At 39.4% G+C, this 23,631-nt stretch overlaps 2 protein-coding genes and 1 long non-coding RNA gene across 12 annotated transcripts in view; 2 read left to right on the forward strand and 1 right to left on the reverse strand.

Moving 5' to 3' along the window:
* si:ch211-200p22.4 (phosphatidylinositol-binding clathrin assembly protein) overlaps positions 1-17,425 on the forward strand; it is a 60,990-nt gene extending 43,565 nt beyond the window's left edge. For 6 of the 10 annotated variants that reach the window (XM_053233302.1, XM_053233310.1, XM_053233304.1 and 3 more), the window contains 7 exons: positions 3,668-3,799; positions 5,171-5,201; positions 5,345-5,480; positions 7,194-7,220; positions 8,231-8,290; positions 8,418-8,531; positions 9,863-17,425. In XM_053233302.1, coding sequence (XP_053089277.1) covers positions 3,668-3,799; positions 5,171-5,201; positions 5,345-5,480; positions 7,194-7,220; positions 8,231-8,290; positions 8,418-8,531; positions 9,863-9,877 — 515 coding nt within the window. In that variant the 3' untranslated portion in view covers positions 9,878-17,425. The remainder of the gene's footprint in view (positions 1-3,667; positions 3,800-5,170; positions 5,202-5,344; positions 5,481-7,193; positions 7,221-8,230; positions 8,291-8,417; positions 8,532-9,862) is intronic. The other 4 variants (XM_053233306.1, XM_034304101.2, XM_053233303.1 and 1 more) reach the window with 3 other exon arrangements.
* LOC128318117 (uncharacterized) lies at positions 15,357-19,013 on the reverse strand. The gene is made up of 2 exons (XR_008301600.1): positions 18,812-19,013; positions 15,357-15,958 (listed from the first exon to the last, which is right to left on the reverse strand). It is a non-coding gene; the product is annotated as an uncharacterized LOC128318117 (long non-coding RNA).
* A 13-nt stretch (positions 19,014-19,026) lies between these two features.
* zgc:92429 (uncharacterized protein LOC445063 homolog) overlaps positions 19,027-23,631 on the forward strand; it is an 8,945-nt gene continuing 4,340 nt past the window's right edge. Inside the window, exons 1-6 of the mRNA XM_026935954.3 lie at positions 19,027-19,315; positions 19,921-19,970; positions 20,500-20,556; positions 21,180-21,334; positions 21,739-21,842; positions 22,941-22,993. Coding sequence (XP_026791755.1) covers positions 19,252-19,315; positions 19,921-19,970; positions 20,500-20,556; positions 21,180-21,334; positions 21,739-21,842; positions 22,941-22,993 — 483 coding nt within the window. The 5' untranslated portion in view covers positions 19,027-19,251. The remainder of the gene's footprint in view (positions 19,316-19,920; positions 19,971-20,499; positions 20,557-21,179; positions 21,335-21,738; positions 21,843-22,940; positions 22,994-23,631) is intronic.

Consider the following 23,631-nt stretch of genomic DNA (forward strand, 5'->3'; position numbering starts at 1 on the left):
TAGCACCGAACGAGCAAGTACTTTAAGTGTTTAAACACTGTGTTTCTAGAAATAGTGGAATCTCTTCATGCTTACATGGTTCATGTTAAAGCTCGTAGTTTCAGGCTGCTAGTCTGATATGGTCCTGGAAAGTTCGGTAGCAAAGCCAAAAGCTTCCTTTTCCACTTTTTTTTTTTTTCCTTTTACCCTTTCCTTGCTCCTATTTTCTGTTTTCTTCACCCTTCTCTTCCTTTCCCCCATCCTTTCCTTTTTCCTTTCTGTTACCCATTTCCCCTTTCCTCTCCTTTTCCTTTTTCCTCACCCCTTATCCTCTCTCTCTCTCTCTCTCTCTTTCTCTCTCCCTCCCTCTCTCTGTGTGTGTGTGTGTTTCTCCCTCCCGTTTCATTCCAGTGTAACAGAACAAACCGTGCCTCTGCCTGCGTACACTTGTTGGCAGTTTTGAGCATGTGTGTTATTAAAGGGTGGTTGCTGACTCGCACTTTCTCCATCTGTTAGACGCTTTTCACTTCAGGGCTCGTCCAAATAAAACAGGAGGACACAGATAGATGCATCTCAGCTCTCACTAACTACAGTACTTCAAACTCTTTATCTCTCTTAATTCTCTCTCTTTCTCTCTCTCTTTCTCTCTCTCTCTCTCTCTCTCTGTGTGCACGCTTTCCTCACTGTGTGTGTTCTGCACTGTATTGTGGTGAGTTCACTCAGGCTTTCTGTTTCACTCTCTTCAGTGCTGCTGGTAAAGCAGTAAGTCAGACTGGTTGAATGTGTCCTGTGTCAACACACTGTCCTGCAGCCGTGCTTGCCCTCTCTCTCTCTCTCTCTCTCTCTCTCTCTCTCTCTCTCTCTCTCTCTCTCTCTCTCTCACTCACACACTCACAAAATTATCCAGTCATTGTATTTATTTATTTATTTATTTTATTTTATTTTTTTATTTTTGCCTTCTGAGTGAGTGATATTGCAACTGCTAAAATGAATCTTTGGTTATTCCAGATGGATTTCTCTGGCTCTGTTGTGTTTCTCCTGTAGAGTGAACTCTTAAGCATGAGAAAGGCAGCATGTGTTCTCAAACACAAGTGTGACAATACATTTGACAATGTTTCGTTAAAAATACAAAGTAGTTTGACCTTACCAGACATCATTATAAACAAGAGCTGTGTAAAGAGCTAAGTAGAATGTAGCAGATTTTATTTGAATCATAGAGAATAAATGTAAGATCAAGCTAAGTAGTGATTAAAAAGTTACTGTGTTTAAAAAAAAAAAAAAAGATTGTGAAACATTTTATTTAAATATGACAAGGTTTACAGCTGTGCTGTTGCCTTTTTAAAATTTTGATAAGATAAGAAAGTTTAGCAGTCACTACCCTACTGAAGATGTTATTTGAGTAGAGAAATGACTCCAGCCAGAAACATTAATCAGGATGTCTATTTGGATTCGCTTGTCCTGGCTTGGTTCGCGTTGTACCTGGGCATGAAGGGTAATCACATTTAGCATGGGCTCTTAGTTCTGGTACAGCACAGCCTGCTTGATGGTGGCAATAGCTATAATAACTCTCCACGTTCACTGCACGTTGTGTATGGTTGTGTGTGTGAGCAGTAAAATTTGAATTTGAATAATTTGCCAAATTGCAGTGTTGGGTAGAAAACTGCTGTGTGTATCTTTCTGTCCGCTTATGTCTTCACTGGCATGACTGTACCAAATACAAACAAATCAGCAGATATAGATGACTTATAGTGATTCATTCATTCATCTTTATCCCAGTCAGATCATACCAGAGACCTTGGAGCTACTATACTGTGTCACCAGATACTAATATTAACTATAAAAATTACATTTACAATTAACTATAATATGAATCATTGTAATAATCATATCATAATAACCATAGTCATAATGGCAAGGGAGAGGGGCCTTGGTGGGTTAGTGGTTAGCACGTTTGCCTCGCACCTCCAGGGTTTCTGGGTTTGAATTCTGCCTCCACCCTGTATTAGTGGAGTTTACATGTTCTCCCTGTGCAGCTGGGGTTTCCTCCCCAGTCCAAAGATATGCATCTCTAAACTGTCCATAGTGAGTGAATGGGTGTGTAAGTGTGTGTGCACGATTGTGCCCTGCAATGGGTTGGAACCCAAGTCCCCAGGTTCCCCTGCGACCCCATGTAGGATAAGCGGTACAGAGAATGGAAGGATGGATGGATAATGGCAAGGGGTTAGGGGGGGTGGTTTGAGAGGACAGCATGTCTCTCAAGTGATGTCCTCTCTCTCTCTCTCTCTCTCTCTCTCTCTCTCTCTCTCTCTCTCTCTCTCTCTCTCTTGGTAATGTGTGCCATTAGCTGAATAGCTGCTCAGGATTGTTTACAGGAGGATTTGCTGAATTACTTTGCACAATTGACTGATGCAACAGCAGCAATCAAGCATGTGAGCATGGCTGTATGAATTAGCTCTATGGCTGGACCTCAGGAGTCAGTTCGGTTCAATTCAGGCTGACTGATAATGTTTTATTTGTATTGCCAGAGGTTGTTTTACAAGCTTAAAGAATAGCCATTGGGAACATTAAAGTAAATTAAAGTGCAAAACCACTTTAAAACCTAGATGCAGTCTATGGCTTACTTTAAAGCGGTGGCCTGAGCTTTGCTTCATGTGTGAGATGCTGAATAACATGGTTTAGCTTGTCATGTTACTTCCTGTTTCACGTTTCACAAAAGCAGGAAATGGGACGGTGTAGTCTGCAAAGGAGCCGAAATGGCCTCGATAGCACTTTTCCACCTAAGAAGTGCTGCTGCTAGGTAAAATGTGTGAAGAGGGAATTAAAACGCGAGTGGCGACAATACAATAGATTCTGTATTACTTTTGCATACAAGTGAGCAGCTTCTGCTGAAAAGCTTTACCTGAGCCATAAATCACTATCAAGCAGAAGTAGGTCAGTAAATAGATGGACAAGTTTTTTTTTTTTTGTATAGCACTGTTAACAATAGACATAAATCTGTCACAAGACAGTTTAGAAATATGGATGTAGATTTAGAGTTAGATCTTTAATGAACAAGCCAGAGGCAACAATAGCAATGAGGAAACATGAGGAGGGGATCTTGAGAGGAACCAACCAGATCTTCCAACCAAAAAGGGAATGCATCCTCTCCTGGGTGACACCAGATAGTGGGATAGTAAGGCAACCTATTTGTTGCCTGTTTTGCAAACAATTGTGTGCTCTCCACAAGAGCAGATGAGCCCAGATGAGCTGCAGATGAGCCCAGAATCAATCCTGGATATAGAGCTGAGCATTGGGACCTATTGAGAAGCCTTATTGCATATTACTGTGAAGAAACAGGAATACACACTTCATAGCACGTACTCCAGATTAAAGTGTGTGTTTCATTAAGTCTTTTGAGTGGTGTTGACACATGACAGGGGCTTTCACATTCACTGGAGGTTGTCGTATCATCTCTGTTCATCTGGCTTGCAATGTAAGAGTAAGTGTCTGTGTGCGGATTTTTTTTTTTTTCTTTTCCCGTAACCCTGCTTGACTGTGTTGTAAACATATCACTACCTTCTTCTGCTCTCAGTCTGTCTGTTTGCTCTTCAGCATGCTTTCTGTCAGAATGCAAAGACAGGCATGTTTGTTCTGTACCTGCTATTGACAGTCATCAATATTTAACATTTCTCTCTTGTCTTTCTCACAGGTTTTGATTCTCTAGGAGACCTGTTGAAGCCCACTTTACCAGCTCACACTCAGGCTCCCATGATGCCCCCACACACAGGAGGCAAGCTGTTGGCCAACGACCTCGACTCCTCCTTGGCCAACCTCGTGGGCAGTAAGTACACACTCTGTTCTCGTCCATATCTTCTTCTCTGCTCTAATTGTTGTCTCACGTTGATGTGCCTATTCATTAGCCAGATTATATCAGACATCTTTTAGGCCACTTGCTTGTACAAGCAGCAAGCCGATAGAGACATTTCACAAGTGTGTTACTGACAGGTTTGTGTGTTTCTATTAACTACTGTGTGTGCGTATTTTAAGTGGGTGCAACAATATGACACGCCCAAGTGAGACTAGCCTCCTTTATGACAATCCGTCTTTGAGCTTCTTTACATCTGATTTTATTTAATGCATCTTGCATCTGACACAAGTATATCCTGATGCAGTTTAAACCACATGCATTTTATATTTGTTGTCTAATAATATGCAAATCCGCTCATAACGCTTTCTGTATTGTTCCTCGTATCCAGTTGGTGAATGTAGTGCATGTCACGTGACTTGGAAAGATGGATGTACTTACACTTGTATGATATCTGACAACAATGCATTTTGGAGATCCTGAAGTGCTTGAGCAATTTGATTTAAGTCTTGGGTGCTGCTGCATTTTCATTTTTATGTGAATAAGCCCGATCTGAATATAATGCTGATTAAAGACACTAGGTGTAAACAGGCTTGCTCTGTCGGATCTCTCATCAGATAATTTTTATCTGCAGCTAACCCCCTTGGCTTTACTTCACTGTTGGCTAGAACTTTTATTCCTCTCTTCTGAAAACAAAGGGCTTTCCTTTGTCTCCCATTGCTAAGATCTCTAATACATTTATTGTACTTAGAAGACATAAGACGCAGGCATTTTATCAGACACTTCCTCACCTCATTTCTCACCTCATTTTTTTCCATTAAAACCTTAAATTCCCCAAATCCTAATACATCTATGAATGATACATCATTGTAGATTTCAGGGTTTAAATTTGTTTTAAATGCACACTGGGTGCTTTTGTGGATAATCTCTCACTATACATGAAACAGCCAGGTGTAAACATGTCTCCAACTGTGTTAATTGTTTAAAAAAAATCATCCTTTGACAATATCGCTTTGTGAAGATGCAAACCTTTGCAGTGTTTCATGCATCTGTTTTATACATTGCATTTACAAGGCAGATGGCATAATGGGAAGCAGGGAGTTGTGAGAATACTGTGAGACTTTTTGTTTTGGGAATAAATTAGCGAGCGAGTGAGTGTGCATGCTCATGTGAGGGCGTGTTGGAGCAGTGGACATGCAGATGAATGAAAATGAAAGTCCTAATCATGATGTTTGGGGAGCTGCCAGCACCATGGGAGTGTAACAGGCTCATGCTGTTTTGATTAACAGACCTTCTCTGAGCATCTCTACCTCACTCCTTTTCACTCTTTCCTTTGTCATTTTACAGATCTGCAGTTTAGTGGATCATCAGTCAAAAAGTGAGTACCAGTTATCCAGTTTTTTCTCTTGTGAACATAATCTCACTAATCTCTGCAGTGAAGAAGTATTAAAGTGAGGTGAATATTGAGAGGTGGGTGTGTGTGTGTGTGTGTGTGTGTGTGTGTGTGCGCGCGCGCTGCAGACCGGACATGCAGTGGACACAGCCTGGGGAGAAGAAGATGACCGGCGGCACTAACTGGCAGTCCAAAACCATGAGCAGCACGACTGCCTGGAGTCCTGCCCCAATGCCACCTGCTCCCATGACTGTGCCCCACATGGTGAGAACACACACACACACACCTTTACAGGAGATTTGCCTCATCTACTCTCACAAACCATGAAAAATAAACACTTGACGTCACAGTAACAGACTTGCTTCTGGGCTGGTAATGTATCATAACACATTCTGCTGCTTTAGTTACACTGTAAAGTCAGTGCACAATTAAAAGCTCCTCTGTGATAGACAGACTACTATAGAGCATAAATAAGAGTGCAAAAGGCATGGTGTAACTGTTTGATACCTTAATATTTTTACTTTTAGAAGACCACACTGTTTAACAGAATCATTAGGCTGTATGTAGTTTTGCAAGATGTACTTCGAGTTAGTGCTTAGCATGGATTACTTTTTGGCTCAGCAGAGACGGGGAAACGCAAACAACACCATTGAATAATTTTAACAGCTGGAATGTCTTGAATCTAACACACTTTTTCTTTCATCCAGTTACTATATCTAGCACAGAAAAGCTCATTGTTACAACAGTTTGTTGGTCATAATTGACAGAGATATATTTCTGGAAAAATGTAAACAAGCTTAAATTTGTGATAAATTTGTGATAGATTTGTATGTATATATAAGAAACACACACATATATATAATATGTATAATATTTTATATAAAAAATATATATATGTATGTATATGTATATGTATTATTTAAAATTGAATATAAATCTACAATTAAATATTACAGTGCAGCTTGCTAGCAGCAGGCTGCAATCAGACTGTGCCATCGCTAATGATGTATTACAAACATATATGATATATAAAGTAAATTAAAGAGATAATGTTTTCCACAATGAAACGTTGATGAAACATTTTCCACCATCTACTTTTACTGTCTTTTACCCTACCTTGCATTGGGCTGACCAAACACTATACTTCACCATTTTTTTTTTTGTTTTTTTTTTGTAGTTTATTTATTTATTTATTTATTTTTTAATTTAAAAAACACTGCATCTGGGTTACATTTCTAATATGCTGATTAGTACTGTAGTGTGACACACACTCTGTTATGCACATGGAAGTGTGTAGAGGCCCAGTATCTACAGTTTGTTCTGTAGGTGGGTCACATTGTTTAATTATGCTTTGTGAACCATACTGCCAAAAGTAACATGAAGTGCTTTGGAGGTTAGTTTTATCTCCCATAGTTTCTATACTGCAGTATATTACATCTATACAGTAAATCAGCTTAGATTGTGTGTGTGTGTGTGTGTGTTTGGAGTCACATGTACGAGACTGTAGTATTATTTTCAGTGTGTACACGCTGTGCTCTCTCCTGGGCTTTTGATTTTAAAGTAGAGTGAATTTCACTTTTATGACCGGCCCTCTTTGGGAACGAATATACATCACTGTCTATTTAAATGTGTGCTTCAGACTAATCTCTCACCCTCCTTCCTCTCCCCTCCGCTCTACCTTTTCTTTCTCTCTTTTTCTCCTCTCTCCTACTCCACTGTGGTCAGCACTGGTTCATGCAAATGTCTCATGTCTAATGTCTTCTCCTTCTCCATTCCTTCCTCTTCTGTCTCTCTCTCTTTCTGTCTCTGTCCCTCTCTCTCTATCTCGCTCTGTCTCCTTGTCTCTTTCTCTGTCTGTCTCTCTGTCTCGCTCTGTCTCCTTGTCTCTTTTTCTCTGTCTCTCTCTCTCTCTCTCTCTCTCTCTCTCTCTCTCTCTCTCTCTCTTGCTCTTTTTTCCCCCCTGTGCGCCTAACCCAGCAGAGTGGAATGTTCTATACTGGTTATGTAAGTACCCCATGTAATGGAGCAGTCTGTACTATAATTCCCAGATTCTTTCTTACACACATGCACTTGTCTCCTTTTTTGTGTTTTTATTTACGTCATGCAAACTAAATGTAGATTTTTTTTTTTTGCATGTGAATATGTAAATATTGAGGTTCCATGTTTTACCTGTAGTTGCTTGAAGCGAGTCTGCTGAAATTTGAAGTACACACACGCACACAGTGCATTGTGTAGTGCATTCTCCCCTCATGTGTTGGTGTAGCTGTTGTGTGTTGATGTTGCTCTACATGTGGATGTGTACGAGTGTGTCAGTGTGCTCTGCTTAATCTAATCACTACACTGCTTCTGTCCCACTCACACTCACTCCTTCAGGCTGCAGGCTCTCTGTCTCTACTCTGCACTGCATACAATAGATATCGTTGTAACATCAAAGTTTTGACATACGACGTTAAGTATCCAATAAAACAAAACAACAGAAAGTAGGATATTAACCTTGTGTTCACACAAGCAAGCTACAAAGTGACTGATATAAGCTTGTGACACAGAAGTCATTCTGATGACTGGGAGCAGTTTTCTCCATTTTATGGTGCAGTAAAATGGCCACACCCATAAGTAATAAAGATAGTGGTCTCTACACACCCACAGGAGTCAAGCTTAGAGTGACTTGTAGCTTGCTAGTGTGAGTGCAGGGTTCAGGGTTTAGCTTCTTACCCCATGATTAAAAGTTGAAGTGTCTGGTCCTGCTCAGCAGTAACACAGCTGATTAAATCATCAGTGGCGTGAGAGATGGGGACAGAACAGTGGACTCTTTCTGGCACGCAGCACCGGTGTGTTTGTGGATTCTGTCTATAAGAGCAAGCAGGAACAATAACGGGCCAGTGGTACAGTTCTGTTCAGAGAGACTCTCTGCGACCCGTACTGTAGTATAGCCTGTGGTTCAACAGCTGGAATGCAGTGCTTGTCATATCGTCATATGTGCATGATATCTCTTCATTGTGCCCTGTTGTGTCCAGCAGGCTCCGGCCCCCATGGCCTTCCCCATGACCACACCTCAAGTGCCTGTGTATGGAATGGTGAGTTCTTTTAGCTGCACAGAACTCTAGCACATATGCACAAAATAACACTTTAATGGTAAATAAGGTTTCAAACGTGTGTGTGTGTGTGTGTGTGTGTGTGTGTGTGTGTGTGTGTGTGTGACAGGTCCCTCCTCAGATGGGTCAGATGGGAGGGGTTCCAGTGATGACGCCACAACCCATAATGTACCAGCCTGTCCTCAGATCTACCAACCCATTTGCTCCAGTTCCTGGAGCTCAGGTACACACACACACACAACCAGTGTATCTACATATCCACCACAATAAAGCAACACACACTACCATGACTTTTTTTTTTTTTTTTTTTTAAACAATGTATACTTGGGATGTAACCAAATACTTGTACATTATTTGGATCAAACAGATATTAATATACAGATATGAACAGTAGGTGCACTATTCTTTCATTAGTTTACTTATTTTTTTAAAACTTTACAGAAAGGCTTGAGACTAGAAGTGTGCATGGGGACGCAACAAATAATGTCGAGTTAGCAGAGGTTTTTATTTTTAATGCCGATATGAGCAGTCATTCATGAAGCTTCTCTGTGCAATGCTTTAACATAAGAACTGCCTGGTCAGGGTCATGGTGCTATAAGTTAGGCTACTACTATGTTTATTTTGGGAAATACAACCAACTGAGTTTGTTAGAAAATAACGCAGGCTTGTACAACCAAAAAAATCTGTGAATAGAATTACAAAAAAAACAAAAAAAAAAAACAAAAAAAAAAAACATTGCACTCGTCTCTAGTTGAGATCAGTTATCAACTGATGTAGATGAGTGATGTCCTGTAGCTGTCAGAACCTGGATTCACAGACCGTGCTGGCTCGGTGTTCCCAGTGTTGTGTAGTGTTTACAGGGACAGAGTGGTAGGATATCATATTACTTATAAAAAAATAAAAATAAAAAATAAAAATCCTTCTGGTTTAAGTCATTCCCACTTCGAATTCAAAACCAAATACAGATACAGATATTTGGAACACTAAACAGATACAGATACTGGCATTGTATTACACCCGTACTGTATACACTCACTGTCCAAACCCACCTTGTTGTATCTGTTTACCTTGAAAAGACTGTTAGCAGCTTATTTTTCCATGTGTGTGTGAATCATCCTCGAGTCTCAGGACTGCTGTTTGCTGGATATTGTTGCTTGGTGGACTTGTTCTTAACTTAACAGTGATATTAAAATGTATTAAAACCCCAGCACTCTGATGCACTAATACCAGCAATACACACTACTACGTTGGTGTAACTGCTGAGAATGATCCATCACCCAAATAAAATCTGCTCAGTGGTTGTTCCCCGTTGATGGATGTCTAGGAGGGAGTGATAAATTGTAATGGTCTATGCATACAGATAGGTGTACAGAGTGTATATATGACCGGCATGTGTATATTTAACGTTTCTGTATATGTGTCTATATATGGCATGAAAACTACTTCAATCTTTTCCTTTAAGCATGAATAACAGAAAAGAATGCAAGTTTAAAATTAACTCTCGAGTAAATGATCTCATATTTAAACCAGTTCTTCTGTCTCTCTTTGGTGCAGATGCAGTTTATGTAGTAGCGCCGTGTAGCGGCGTGCCAAACAGGATGGCAGAATGACCCACCGAGCAAATCGAGCAAGAGAAGAGACAAAGACACCACCCACCATCAGATTCAGGGAGCTGGAGGAGGAGTGCTGAAGCGTATGAAGAGAGAGAGAAATGCAAAAGGGAGGAGTACAGGAGATGCGAGAACATTATTTTTGCCAAGACTCTTCACATTACTATCTGACATGGCTTTTTCTCTTTCTCACACACACACACACACACACACACACACACAAACCACATCACAACAGGGTATCAAATCAGCCTGTTACTCATTTTTTATTGTTTTTGTTTTTTTTTTAATTGTTGGCTTGTCAGTGTTTTATACATCACAGGTTCATTTGATCATGTCCTGAGAATTGTGTTTTTGGCAAATCATTTGTTTCTAAATCAGGTTTCATGTCTGGAGTGACGACATTGCTTTGCTATGTTCCTAAGATGGCCCTGAGCACTGTGTTTGGGTTCGAGCTGGGTGTGGAGGCAAGGGCAGGACGCTGTTCTCCACCCAGGCTAGTCCTGTCTGGTTAGTCCCGCTCTCGCAGCATTAGACACGTCACTGCTTTTCGTGAATGAATCATTGTTGAGCTCTTTGGTTTCAGTACCGTTGTGAAGCGAGCCAAATTTTTTTTTTTTTTTTTTTTTAATAATAATCTCCAGTAAATTGTGATGTTTGGCATTTCCAAGCACTTTAACTTAGTGTGTATGGTTGTTGCTGAATTGTATTCATACACTGAGCTGGTCTCTGCATGTTTGGATGTGTTTTCAATAATTCAGACACCAACTTTTTTGAGATCTTTAGTGAACTTGTTATTGGTGGCGGCCTTGCTTTTCGGTTCAACTTTAAACCGTCTGTAATCTTTTCGTCCTGTGTGTTTGCAGACGGTTGCATTGGAAAGCCATATAGGCACTCCCACACTCAGGCTTTTGTGCTCTTGATTTCATTCCTCCTGCCAGTTCAAGAAAATTGTAGTACCTCTGCTTGATCCTCTGCCCTTCTAGACTAAATATGTCTGTATTGTAGTCTAACTAGTGCGACCCACCCCGTGCAAATGAGACATTAGGGAGGCCAGTCCTGTTAGACCTTTTATCTAAGCGCTTACATGTGACCTGTTCTATCATTTTCAGTTTTATATACGCCTGAAAACAGGGTCTTAGCTTCTTGTTAATACTGATATTAGACAGGACATATAATGCTCTTTTAAATGTTGATTGAAAAGACTTTGTTTTAAGAAACAGGCCTCTGAAGTTTGATATCAGTATTTGAGTAATTTAGAATATTTTTCAAATATAAGGTAAAACTTTTTTAGCCAAGAGTAATAAAAAAAACAAACAAACTGGCATGCACATGCAAATATGTGTGGCAGCCTGGGAAAAACTATTCACATGGTGAACTTTTGACCTTTTCTACTATATATATAGTTGCTACTATAGAAAACTACAGGTTTTCCTGAACTGAAATATGTTTCTCTTCTCCTTGTATCTCAACCAGAAGAAAAGTAGTAGGATTTTAAAATCAGGTTCCCTCCAAAAGTGAAAAGGCTGAAAATGACATTAAAAGATTTCATTCCGACTGAGGCGCCAGCACATGGCTGACATTTTGACAGCCGGTATCTGATTACAAACTGAATTGATTAGGCTTATGGCTGTTTTGCTACAGCATGCAACTTTTCCAACAACTTGATCAAATCATGAGATGTTCACAAACTGGCTCCTTATTTAATAATATCTTTTCAGGAAGATACCCAAGGCAAGATTAAATAGTTTTGATGAACCTTGTTTTAGTGAAAATATATTTGTTTTGAGATGTCAAAGTATGTTAAAGGCAGGAAAAAAAAAACTAAGAGATGCTTTCCCACCAATAATATTGCATTTTTCAGCCCGGGGGGGAAACGGAGAAACATTGATGTGCAGCTTTGTCTAAAACGCGACATGCTATGATTTCGAGCTGCCAATAGATGTTTTTGTTTGAATTTCAATATGACACGGTATGCAAGCTCTAGGAACAGGACTTGTCGTGATTTGTGCATCAGTTATATTCATCTGAACGCCATGAGTTCTTTAAACGAAAGCAGACGTGATTTACTTTAACAGCATTCTGCAATTATAGCTGCCAAATTAACAGTTGTGATTTCAATTTGCTGTGAACATATGCTATCTCTTTTACACCCCCTCCCACTTTCCAGGCACGTAGCCATGTTACAAGCCTCTCTCTGGCTTTGGGGGGGAGTGAAGAACTGTGTGTGCCAATATTATTCAAAGAAATTAGTGCCTGATATTTATTGCCAAGTTTTCTTTTTATCTCTTGGATAAAACAAATATCTGCAATGTGCGAGTGTTGTCATGGAAGCGCTGGCAAAGAATAGTTTCCGTGGAAGAGGCAGCTGATGTCCGTTTGAAGGGCTTTGTTTTTATGCTTTCTGTCTCACTCTAGTCACTATGGTGAGCATAATGGCATGTGAGGTCGAACTCCAGCTCTATTCTTTACTCTTCTGCCGTCTAGGTGATAATGTGATCCTTATTTTAATAAGCTCCTCTTTGCCTGTTAGTCATTTCTCTGGAGGAAAGAGAGAGAAGACGAGGTGGCAGGATGGCTACAAGCTGCTTAGGCATGAGCAGGGAAATGTCAGTCATGCGCACGTAAGCGCATATGCATATATCTGTGTGTGGGACTGTGTGGGAGCTCTCCTCGGGTCATCTTGCATTCAAACTAGCAAGCGACAAGTACATGTTTCATTCAGTCTTTTCGAATGCAGCGAGACTAAATAAATCACTGCCATGCACTTAGTAGTTTCTCTCATTAATTTGGTGCACACACCCTTTACCCATGATTCACTGACTCTGAATTGACCAAAAAAAAAAAACTTAGAAGAGTGGGGTGATGTGTATTTATGAAAGGAGCCTGTCATTGGCTGGGAGAACTGACTGCACTCTGATGTCACAAAGCAATCCTGGGATTATTGGGAATCCTCAGAATCTACTTCACAAACAAGATTCCCTTCTTCATTCAGTGGGTCAGTGTTCTTGAAGTGTACAAACCAGTAAAAGTACTTTTTTTTTTAAAGCAAGATGGACTCATGTTTGTGGGTGTGTCTGTGTTGCTTAATTGCTTGGGGCGCATCGGACAACCTGCACCTTGGTGACGGAGCATTAAAGCACCAAATCTAAATGATTGGCTCCAGTAAATTCAGACTCAGTCATGACCACTGACTGTAAACAAATGGCCGCTGGATGTTTTGTCGCAGTGTGAATGAATGCATGGTGACGATGCCCTGACGTCCATCATCTGATCACAGTGAGAAGGCTGCTGTTAATGTTTGCACATCTTCTTCCTTCTCTTTGGTATTTTTTTTTTTTTTTTTACACACAGACCAGTAATTTTTATAAAAGGAGCCAATTACCCAACAATTCAAACCCATTTTCCCGGAATGTAGCAGATGGAAAATAGGCGACACGCAATTTAAAAACAGCAGAGTGTGTTTAAGCAGCATGTCTGTTTCTCTCTACATTGCTCTACTACTACTATATTATCATCCCCTTTCAACATCGCAGTGAAACGCCGCCGTGTGTGTGTGTGTGTGTGTGTGTGTGTGTGTGTGTGTGTGTGTGTGTGTGTGTGTGTGTGTGTGTGTGTGTGTGTGTGAGAGAGAGAGATGTGCGTCAGTAACTGCTCTCAAGCACACTGAAGTGATCTCACACACGTGCTACTGATCTGATTGGCTTGTATAACAAGGTGTGCTGAGGACCCATGGGTATTTCCTCATCGTGTATGTGTGCGTGTATGTGTGCGTGTATGTGTGCGTGTATGTGTGCGTGTGGGAATTACGCTCATGGGCCATATGAACTTTCATGATGATCTTCAGAACTGTTGGTTTTTTTAAAGGAGCACTTTGTCATTTTAGAGCCTTCTACGGTTGTAATAAAAACCCTGACAAGTATCCCGTACCCTTAACTGACCCCCTGTGAGTTATCTTTATAGGAAAAGCAAAAGGGCTGAGCAGCTCTGCTTTGGGGCGGAGCTAAGTTCTGGGCCAGAAAAATATAAAAAGAAGCCTGGAACAGAACAGAAAGTAGCAATACCTACAATAGTGAAACAAAAAAATAAGGCAATATTGTGAGTGCCAGTTTTGCAAATGGTATGATTATTTCAGGTCCAGAAACACACAAATTGTGAACTGCTTCTTTAAAGATTTGAGCGTGTTTTGGCATTTTATAACATCGTTTTTCTCTGAGTGTTTTTCAGGCTCTTTTCTATCTGTTTGCTCTGTTTTGCATGTTTTTAGCAGCTTTGCGTGTTTTGTGTAATGAGGTTTGTGTGTATCTTGCACTTCGGGTTTTGTCAAGTGAAAGTAGCGAGAGCTCAGTGTTGTGTTGATGTTTTTTTTTTTTTGTCAATAGAGTCAAAAGCATGATCTTATCTGTAGTTTTGTTTATTTGTTTTTGTCAATGGAGAATGGTTTCACGAGAATTTGAATGTCCTAATGACCTTTACTCCTTGTGATCTGTTTGCTATTTAGCAATAGATGTACTGTTCATGGCTCATATTGACTTTGGGCAGCTGAAAAAGGATATTTGAAATGACCAGACATTGGAAACATCTATGTTTCTGGTGAACAGTAAAGACACACAAAACAACTTCTCCTGCCTGGTGATGCTCCTGTGTGTAATCTGATATAAGTGCAAATAAGACGTGGAGTAATAGAAATACATTATATGGCCAAAAGTATGTGGACACCTGACCGTCACACCCGTATGTGTTTCTTCCCCAAACTGTTGCCACAAAGCTGAAAGCACACAATTGTATACAAAGACTTTGTATGCTGTAACGTTACAATTTCTCTTCACTGGAACTAAGAGGCACAAACCTGTTCCAGCATGACAGTGCTCCTGTGCACAAAGTCAGCTCCATGAAGACATGGCTTGCCAATTTTGGTGTGGAAGACCTCGAGTGTCCTCACAGAGCCCTGACCTCAACACCTTTGGGATGAATTAGAACTGCGTGCCAGGCCTCCTCACCCGACATCAGTGCCTGACATCACTGATGCGCTTGTGGCTGAATGGGTACAAATCCTCACGACGCCTTCACTGAAGAGAACTCTGTATTAACATAACTCTATATTAATGCTCAACAAGCACATATGGGTGTGACGGTCATGTGTCCACATACTTATAGAGTAGGAACTGGGTATAGCAGCTGCACCAAGAGTATGTGTCCTTTTTCTTGTTTAGCATTGAGTATGTTGGGGGAAATGTTTTTATATGGTTCCACTTTAGGTTAAAAATTGAAATGGGATGTTTTTACCTTTAACACAAGGGTTAAAGAGCTATTACCTGCTATGAATTATTTACTAAATGTATTGAAATTAATAGGAAAAGTGGGAAAGTCTGGACGTGGATTTTGGTTTAGGGTTTGAACCAACATAATAATAATAATAATAATAATAATAATAATAATAATAATAATAGTTTGATTTATATAGCACATTTCTTATACTCAACGTGGCTTTACAAAAAAAAACAAACATGGATGAACATGTCATACCAGAGGTCAACGAAATTCTCTGACCTAGCCATAATAGTTATGGATTGTTGGATTGTTACAAAGTCAGACTTGGGCTGAGATTACAGCACTTATTGCACTCCTGTTACTCTGCTTCCCTCTAGTGGACATCAGCAGTATTGCAACACGTTTGCTGTGTGGCTTTGGGATTTCACTCTGTGTTTGTGCTGTGTATTTTAGGCAAATCTATTTACTAAAAGCTCTGAATCCTCTCTGACGTGAAGGCATGAAGCCAAAGGTGTGTTAGAGTCAAACTGAGTGAGATGATCTCCTTTTACTGTCCATCCTGTGTGTGATACGAGGGAGGTCTGTAGTTAGAGCCACGGGCAGCTCTAGGTCGTCCAAACCTCCTGTGCACATTGTCAAGCCCAGCTTTCAACCTGACCTCAGTGCTACACCTAAAAACGCAGACAGGAGCGTTCCCCAGAGTCTGAGTCTGGAGAGTTTATTTCATCATATTTATACAGGGCTCTTCTCACTTCAGTCATCAGGATGCCTTTAAGGAAAAAAGAAAAAGAAAAAAAACAAAACCTGTGGTTTAAGTGGTGGTCATTTCTGCCAGACCTTATGCACATGCACGCTACCTTTTTTTTGTTTTGTTTTTTAATCTTCTGTGGTTTTTGGACATTTTTTTCCTGCCCGATGTAGTCATGTATATACCCATACTCTGCAATTTCCACATTTTATCCCTTTTTATTTTGCTTCTGATCTTCTGAACTGGAGATAATTGCCTCATATATAGATATATAGATATATATACACTGTCTCTGTGCAAGTGCCGGGGTGGAAGGCTGCAGATTTTTAATTCATCATCGTTGTCATCATCATCATCATCATCGATGCCAAAATGAGAGGAAGAATGAGTGGAGAAACCCCTTTGTACATTTTTTTCTATTTATTTATGCAGAATATAAAGATTTTAATACGCATGGTAAATACACGTAACATGAAATCATGGAAGTTTTTGTTTTTCATTTTACTTCATTCTTTCAGTTTTTACCAAAAGAAATAAAGTCATTTTTCTTTCCTAAATTGCTTTTCTCGTCTGTCATTTCAACTATGAGTTTAAAACAGTTATCCATATACCGTACACCTCAGAATGTTGTACATGATGGGTGTTTATGTAAAAACACACTTATTAAGATTGTGAAAAAGTGCTGGCTGGAGCTCATCTTGTCATATGGAGGGAAAAGCAGTTTTCTGGTCTTCCTGCAGTCCATCCCAGTGTAGGGTGTGTGTGTGTGTGTGTGTGTGTGTGTGTGTGTGTGTGTGTGTGTGTGTGTGTGTGTGTGTGTGTGTGTGTGAGAGAGAGAGAGACAGACACACTCTGACTACTGGCACTCATGAAAGCTAAAGGTGTGATGATGATGCTTCTGTTTAAACCTTAAAATCTCTTTTTTTTTTTTTTTTTTTTTTTTTTTTTTTTTTTTTTTTTTTTTTCCTTTCCTTTTCTTTTCTTTATTTTTTTTTTTTTAATTTTATTTCTTCTCTCCCTTCTCCCTGCGATGACGCGCTCGATTCAGGACCAAGAAGTGTGACGTGTTTCTGTTTTGAGTTAGTTCAATTTAGTTCCATTTTTTCCTTGCATGTGTTGATTTGTTTTCTATCTGATGTGCTTGAGGAGTTGGACTTCCGTGTATTGTTTGCAAAGATCTATTAAATATGGTGCTCTTTTTTTTCTTCGGTGAGTAAACAGTCTGTTGTGGATGTAATTAACTTCCCTGTGTATTTTCCCTGTTTTCTGAAAACTAGTTTCTCAGTGGTCGGTGTGCTTGTCTGAGTTCAAATTTTCTGATTTTTTTTTTTTTTTTTTTTTGGGTTGTATGTTTTGTTTTTTCAGTCAGTTATGTTGTGTGTATTTGTGATGCAAGCTCTTACCATGAATCATGAATGAAGGCCTTGTGAAGTAATTGATTTATCGCTCGTGCTCGCCGGTTTCTTAATAAAGGACACATTTTTAACATTTGGGTTGTCGTCTCTGTTTGCCCTCAAAAATGATGGCAACTGAATGCATTGTTAAGTGTTGGTAAAATTGTTTTTAGAAATGTGTGGGGGTTTTTTTGGGTTTTTTTTTGTTTTTTGAAAATTCAAATCTGGGTTTTCTGGTTTTGTCCTACCTCCCAAAACCATGGAGGATTGGCTACTCTGAATGGGGGGTGTGTGTGTGTGTGTGCGTGTGCGTGCGTGCGTGTGTGTGTGTGTGTGTGTGTGTGTGTGTGTGTGTGTGTGTGTGTGTGTGTGTGTGTGTGTGTGTGGTGCTCTGTGATGGACTGGTCACCACCTGATTCACCTCCTCCATGACCAGGATAAATCAGTAACTGAAGATAAATGAATAAAAACATTGGTAAGGTTGTTTATATTATTAATGAAAAATATGGTTTAAATGGTGGTAACTCTGTCACTGTGGTTCATTAAAGTGTTTATGCTGTTGTTTGCCTGTTTATACCTGTTTGTACATCAATTCCTTCTTTTTATCAGATAGTCATTAAAGAAGTCATTTCCGCTTCCTGTCCATATCAAAGCAGGACATGACTGTACACAAAGTTTCCATAGAAACAGGACATTTTGGATAAAAGTCCATCAGCAAAATGGCTCTGAGGTTGTATGACTATATATAGGCCTCTTAGTTAAGTCAGCTGCACGTTTTTAATTTCTAGCAGGCTACTATTATTATTACTAGTGTCTATTGTTAACCCCCCCCCCCCCCCCCCCCCCATACTTCTGGTATAGATGCCACTCTTACTAGTGTAGTGTTGTTCATGCAGTTTATTTTCATCCCAAAGCAGTTATCAGTACCTCAGTCACTCACTTCCTTTCAGATACTAAGATGTTTAAGCACTGAGTGAGAAATAGGTTCTTTACACATCTGATTATCCAGAGCAAAAGTATAACACTACAATAATGAGAATTCTCTTTAATGGTAGCAGCATGATGATGATGATGATGATGATGTGCACCCTTTTAAGGGGGAAAAAGGCTCTTTGGGGGTTGACTTGTGGGTTCTTATCTTCCTAAAGATTGATTTGGAAACGTCTCTGATGGAGAAGCACTCTGTTTAGGGAACTTTTGATTTTGGATTTGGATTTTTTCTTAGTCTTGCTTTGCTTCTTTACCAGTTTCTCAATAACAGGGTATTATAACTAATTTGTAAGACAATTAACGGTGTTTTCTTCACTTTTAGATGTTCATATTGTTCCTTTGAGATACTTGTTCATCTTTTTGCTCTGACATAGAAGCAGTGATCTCCAATATGATGATATCTTTTCACAGTTCTGTCAGACTCTTCCACTTTATCAAAATAAAATGTAATGCTTTTTAATTCTTTTAAATAATGAAATTACTTAAATACCTTTTCTCAGTCTTGTTTTGCTGGCTCTCTCATTCTGTGCTCCTGCTCTGTGTCAGTGTGAGGTGCTCAGCTCTCCTGCTCCGGATATCAGGAATGTCAGCCTCTTCAGATAAAACCCAACAGCTGCAAGCCTCCTGACTATTTATAACTTTCATTCAGGCTGTCCTCTCTCTCTCTCTGGCTCTCTCTCTCTCTCTCTCTCTCTCTCCTCTCTCTCTCTCTCTCTCTCTCTTTCTCCACGTTTCTTGTCCTCTCTCTGCCTCTCTGATTTCTGTCGCTCTTTCTGGATCACTCCTTCTTCATAACTGAAAGTTCTGGAGAGTGAAGAAGGCAACAGGAGGAGTGTTTAAGAGTCTGTGACAAACCAGGAGAGGACCAGAAGAACAACTGTTTAATAAAAGAGGAGTTCTGAAAAGAAACTAAGTGCAAATCAGACCAGAATGGCTTCGCTGTGTTATAACAGAGGCTGTGGCGAAAGGTTTGATGAGGATAAGAACTCGGATGGTAAGACTTCTTTTTCCACATTTTGTTGTATGGATGGCCAGTTCAATCCTAAAAACTCACTGATCTTATATAGAAGTGCGCAGTCATGTTTCATTTATTACTGTGTTATTACATGTGACTGTTATGATTATTACTTTTATACTTTCCCTGAAGTTAAACTCAGTTATTAAGTTAAACTCTGTAATAGATTTCATTCAGTAAGATCAGCTGGAGTCAGTTGAAGAAGTGTGTGTCTCCAATTATACTGAAATTCAAACAATTCAAAACAAATTAAAAAAAAAAAAAAAAAAAAAAAAGGAAATCCCGCATTTATTTTTGGCTGTGTTTTTTTATTTTTTTTTAAATTCCTGGTAGACCCAGTGAGAGGAGTGGAGCTGTGATTGTTCCACGTGTTTGTAGAGAATACTTAATAGACTCACAGCTGTTCCTGAGTACCATAAATGTCCCCTGTTCTCCTCTCTGATTGGCTGCCTGTGGCAGGGACAGCTGACTAACACTGCCACGTGTGACAGAGTGGAACAGAGCGTCATGGTGTGTGTCTTCACACATTTAGGCAAAAAGACACAGGAAGTAATGTGTAATGAGATATCTCTTTCTGTGTTTAGATGCCTGTTGTTTTCACCCTGGAGTGCCTATCTTCCACGATGCCCTGAAGGTGAGCGCACATACACAGAGTCTAGTCTTAAAGAAGCGATTTGCTACTTAAATGCCCTCTGGTGCCTGCGAAGCAAATTAAATTGCAAAACTTTTAAAAGCCTCACATTTCCCCAAACATTCGAGCTCTCCCTGCTGAAACTGTTTGTTATATGAGTTAGAGAAAAAATGGGTGAAGCTGAGTGCAGAGATGATTTCCAGGCCATAAAAATTTAAACAGAAATGAAGAAAATATTGAGATCCATCACATACCAGTATAGAAAAGCACAGTTTTCAAATGAATCTAAAAAATCCTGTTGTTATTACAGTTCCATAGTAACATTTTTAAACATTATAAATGGAACATTTAAAATATTATTAGTGGGAATTCTCCACTTTTTTCACAGTAGCTCATTATTTTTTCCTTTAAAACACGAGTACATACTTTATGCATGTTTTTAATGCTATAACATCAGTGTTACCAGCTTGCTTTGCTGGTCAGCACTGATAATCTGTAGCTTTTAGCCTAAATGTTCTGTGTTTGTCCTCAGGGCTGGTCCTGCTGTAAGAAGAGAACGACCGACTTCTCAGAGTTTCTCTCAATCAAGGTAGTCGAAACATCCAATGTACATTTCAAGGCTATTTTCCACACATTTCAACATTTTGCCTTGTGTGATGTGCCCTGACACTAAGCAGAGTTACTGTTACCACCCTGAAGTTGATTCTTTTCCTATCACAGCAGGTCCCAAACTGTTTTATTCCTCTTATACTACTGCAATTTGGCAGCAGTTAAATTTTTTTCCCTCTCTACTGAAGTAAATAAGGCAAAAAAAAATCATGTTACAGAGAAACCAGAAAGCTCAAAGTCCTCTGTCTTTATTGTGGCTGGAAACTTCTGGAAATCTGTTTATTAGTCTTAGATTATGTGGATCATCCACCATACAAGTTATTAACTGTTACTATAGAAATGATAAAATATTAGAATGAGCACATTAATATAAACCTGTGATCGAATTACTGCCAGCACTACTGCGAGAGCTGCTTTTGTAGAACTTTAATCCTGACCAATCAGAATCCAGAATTCAACACCATTCTTGTCTTCAACCCTTTTACATAAAAGCCTCAATGCTGCTGGTTTATAGCTTAATGTAATGCATTCATGCAATGCAAATATAAATATTTAATACTTATTTTAATTAACCCTTTGTGTTGCATATCCCATGATTCTCAGGGTTGTTCCTGTGGACGCCACAGTAATGTGAAGCCTGAAGAACCGCTGAAGCCAGAGTTTAAGTCTGAAAAAGGAGAGCAGAAGCCCAACAACAGCAAGGAGATCATCTACCAGGGCCCTAAATCTGCTGAGGCTCTGGAGAAAGAGAGACCCAGGTACACACACACACACACACACACACACACACGCACGCGCTTGCTCTTTAGATAGCTTTCTTTATTCCTGTCACACGCTTTCTCTCTGTCTGCCTCTCCCCTGAGATTCTCCCAGGGTGAGGAAGAAAAGAACAGGACGTGTAAAATGTCACAAAAGTTCATCCAGCAGCTTTCTGTTCTCTACTTTAAATCCTGCATCACAGCAGAAACAAAATATCATTTCTCTTCAGTTTTTTAAAGCTAAAATCCTCTAACAGGGCTCTAGCTTAAACAAGTGTGTACAGATGTAATGATGCTTTTACAGAATAAGTCACTCTCTATAAGGAAGTCTGCTGAATGCTGTAAATGTGTGTGTTTTTTTTAAAGCAGTGTAAGATTATTGTTGTGTGTCTGTTGTCTGTCAGCTCTGATGAGCCGATGTCCAAGCTGAAAGTGAAGGTGTCGCCTTCTCTGGCTCAGATCCTGGAGAAAATGGAGAACAGTGAGAGGGAGAAGCAGGAGAAGCTCGGTGAGCTGACGCCTGTCATCACTCCACATTTATGTGCATGTTAAACATCATTTACTGACACTGAAAATCCCCAAATCTTAAGCTGAAACTGAATATTCTCTCCAGTTTCATCATGTTCCTCCTCCAACCCCATGAATGTAACTAAATAGATGGATTCATGACTAGTTAAGGAGTGGGATCTTGCATTTTAGAGTATCATGGCTCTCAAGGATAGATAGAGGAACCTTTAGAATAAATGCTTTGCAGCCAAGGACCACTTTACTCTCCACTCTACTGATTACAGCACAGATACATAATCCAGCTATATGACCCATATGTGCCATAATATTTTTTTCATTACTGGGGCAATTTAATCTTTCCATAAAACCCAACCACTTCCACTGTATATTCCAAACCTTTTAGTTTTATTGAAACTGCTGTTATTTCAACTGCTGTTACCACATTATTTATGACTTTTAAATTAAACCCATTTAATCATTTAAGAGACTAGTCAAATTATAACATAATTATAACATCATAAATCATAGCTAAATGATAGCTTTCACAATTTTTTTAGGAGTTGATGTGATTTCCATCATTATAACTTCAATTAAACAAAAAAATCATTTTGTACCCCTTGGCTACACTGTATATCACAGCCCCTACTTTAATAACCACTGCTTTATAGTAAGTGTTATTGTAAGTGTTAAGTATAAGAATTACAGAATCACAGAATTTGTATCTTTGGTCATTGAGAGTATGGGCTTGTGGAAATATTAGGAACATCAGTCATGTAGGAATCGCATAAGTAGACGTTAGTGAGAATTTAATAGCGTGCTTTCATGCACGTCACAATAACCTGTGTTCTAGTTTTTGTTTCATTGTGACTGAAATGTGCCTTTAAAGTCATGTAATGATACCGTCATGTAAACCCCACACAGCAGAGTGATGTGGCCATGTCACCCAGTTTCAGTGCAATAACCTCAGCATTGTTTACTCACTTGTGGTTTTATAAATTGCAGCTTTATGAGGTGGAGAAACATCATCTTCCTTTTTTCTTGGTACTCGTTGTTCATTTTGTTTCCTGTCATGTGACCAGACACTGCTCTTCTCTTTCAGAGAGCCGAGGTGTCATCGTGGGGACAAAATGCAAAAACTCAGGATGCAAAACAGTAGGTGGCTCTGTGGATGTGTCTCTGGAACTGTGTGTCTGTGTGTCCAGATGAAATTAATTGCACTTTATTTAGAGTTTCTCACAATATGAGCATTTAAAAAAAATCATTTATGCAGCATAATAAAATATTTAACATGTTTATGTAACCTCCAAGAAACTACTAAAAATGGCAAAGCAACATCTCTACACCTTTACCCTCATTTAAAAGTCCAAGATATGAATATGCAAATTGTGAACACTCCCATGCCTCCACGCCATCCCTAATAGCTATCTGGCTAATTATCTGCTAGTAAACTAGTCCACATTTGTCACCGAGAGAACTGAGTTGGACTCCAGCATCAGAGTCTGAATTTGCATTGTCATATTCACAGACATTTTTAAAGTAGCCAAAATTATCAAGATAATCCAGAACAAACATGATTTATTTGACAAGAACTTTAACTAAGCTAGCTAGCTTACCATTCAGGTTCTGTGGCTAAAACTTTCAAAATATCGCAGCATACTGAATTCGATTTGTTCAAGTTGTTGAGCATATTTTCTCATATTACTGAGCTCATATGTTGTGCTCCCCAAATTAGAGTTTCAGTACTCTTCCATGTTAATGAACGTGACCTTATTTGTTTTTTGTCAGTGCTG

This window comes from Pangasianodon hypophthalmus, chromosome 4, assembly GCF_027358585.1.
Source record: "Pangasianodon hypophthalmus isolate fPanHyp1 chromosome 4, fPanHyp1.pri, whole genome shotgun sequence".
NCBI lineage: Eukaryota > Metazoa > Chordata > Actinopteri > Siluriformes > Pangasiidae > Pangasianodon > Pangasianodon hypophthalmus.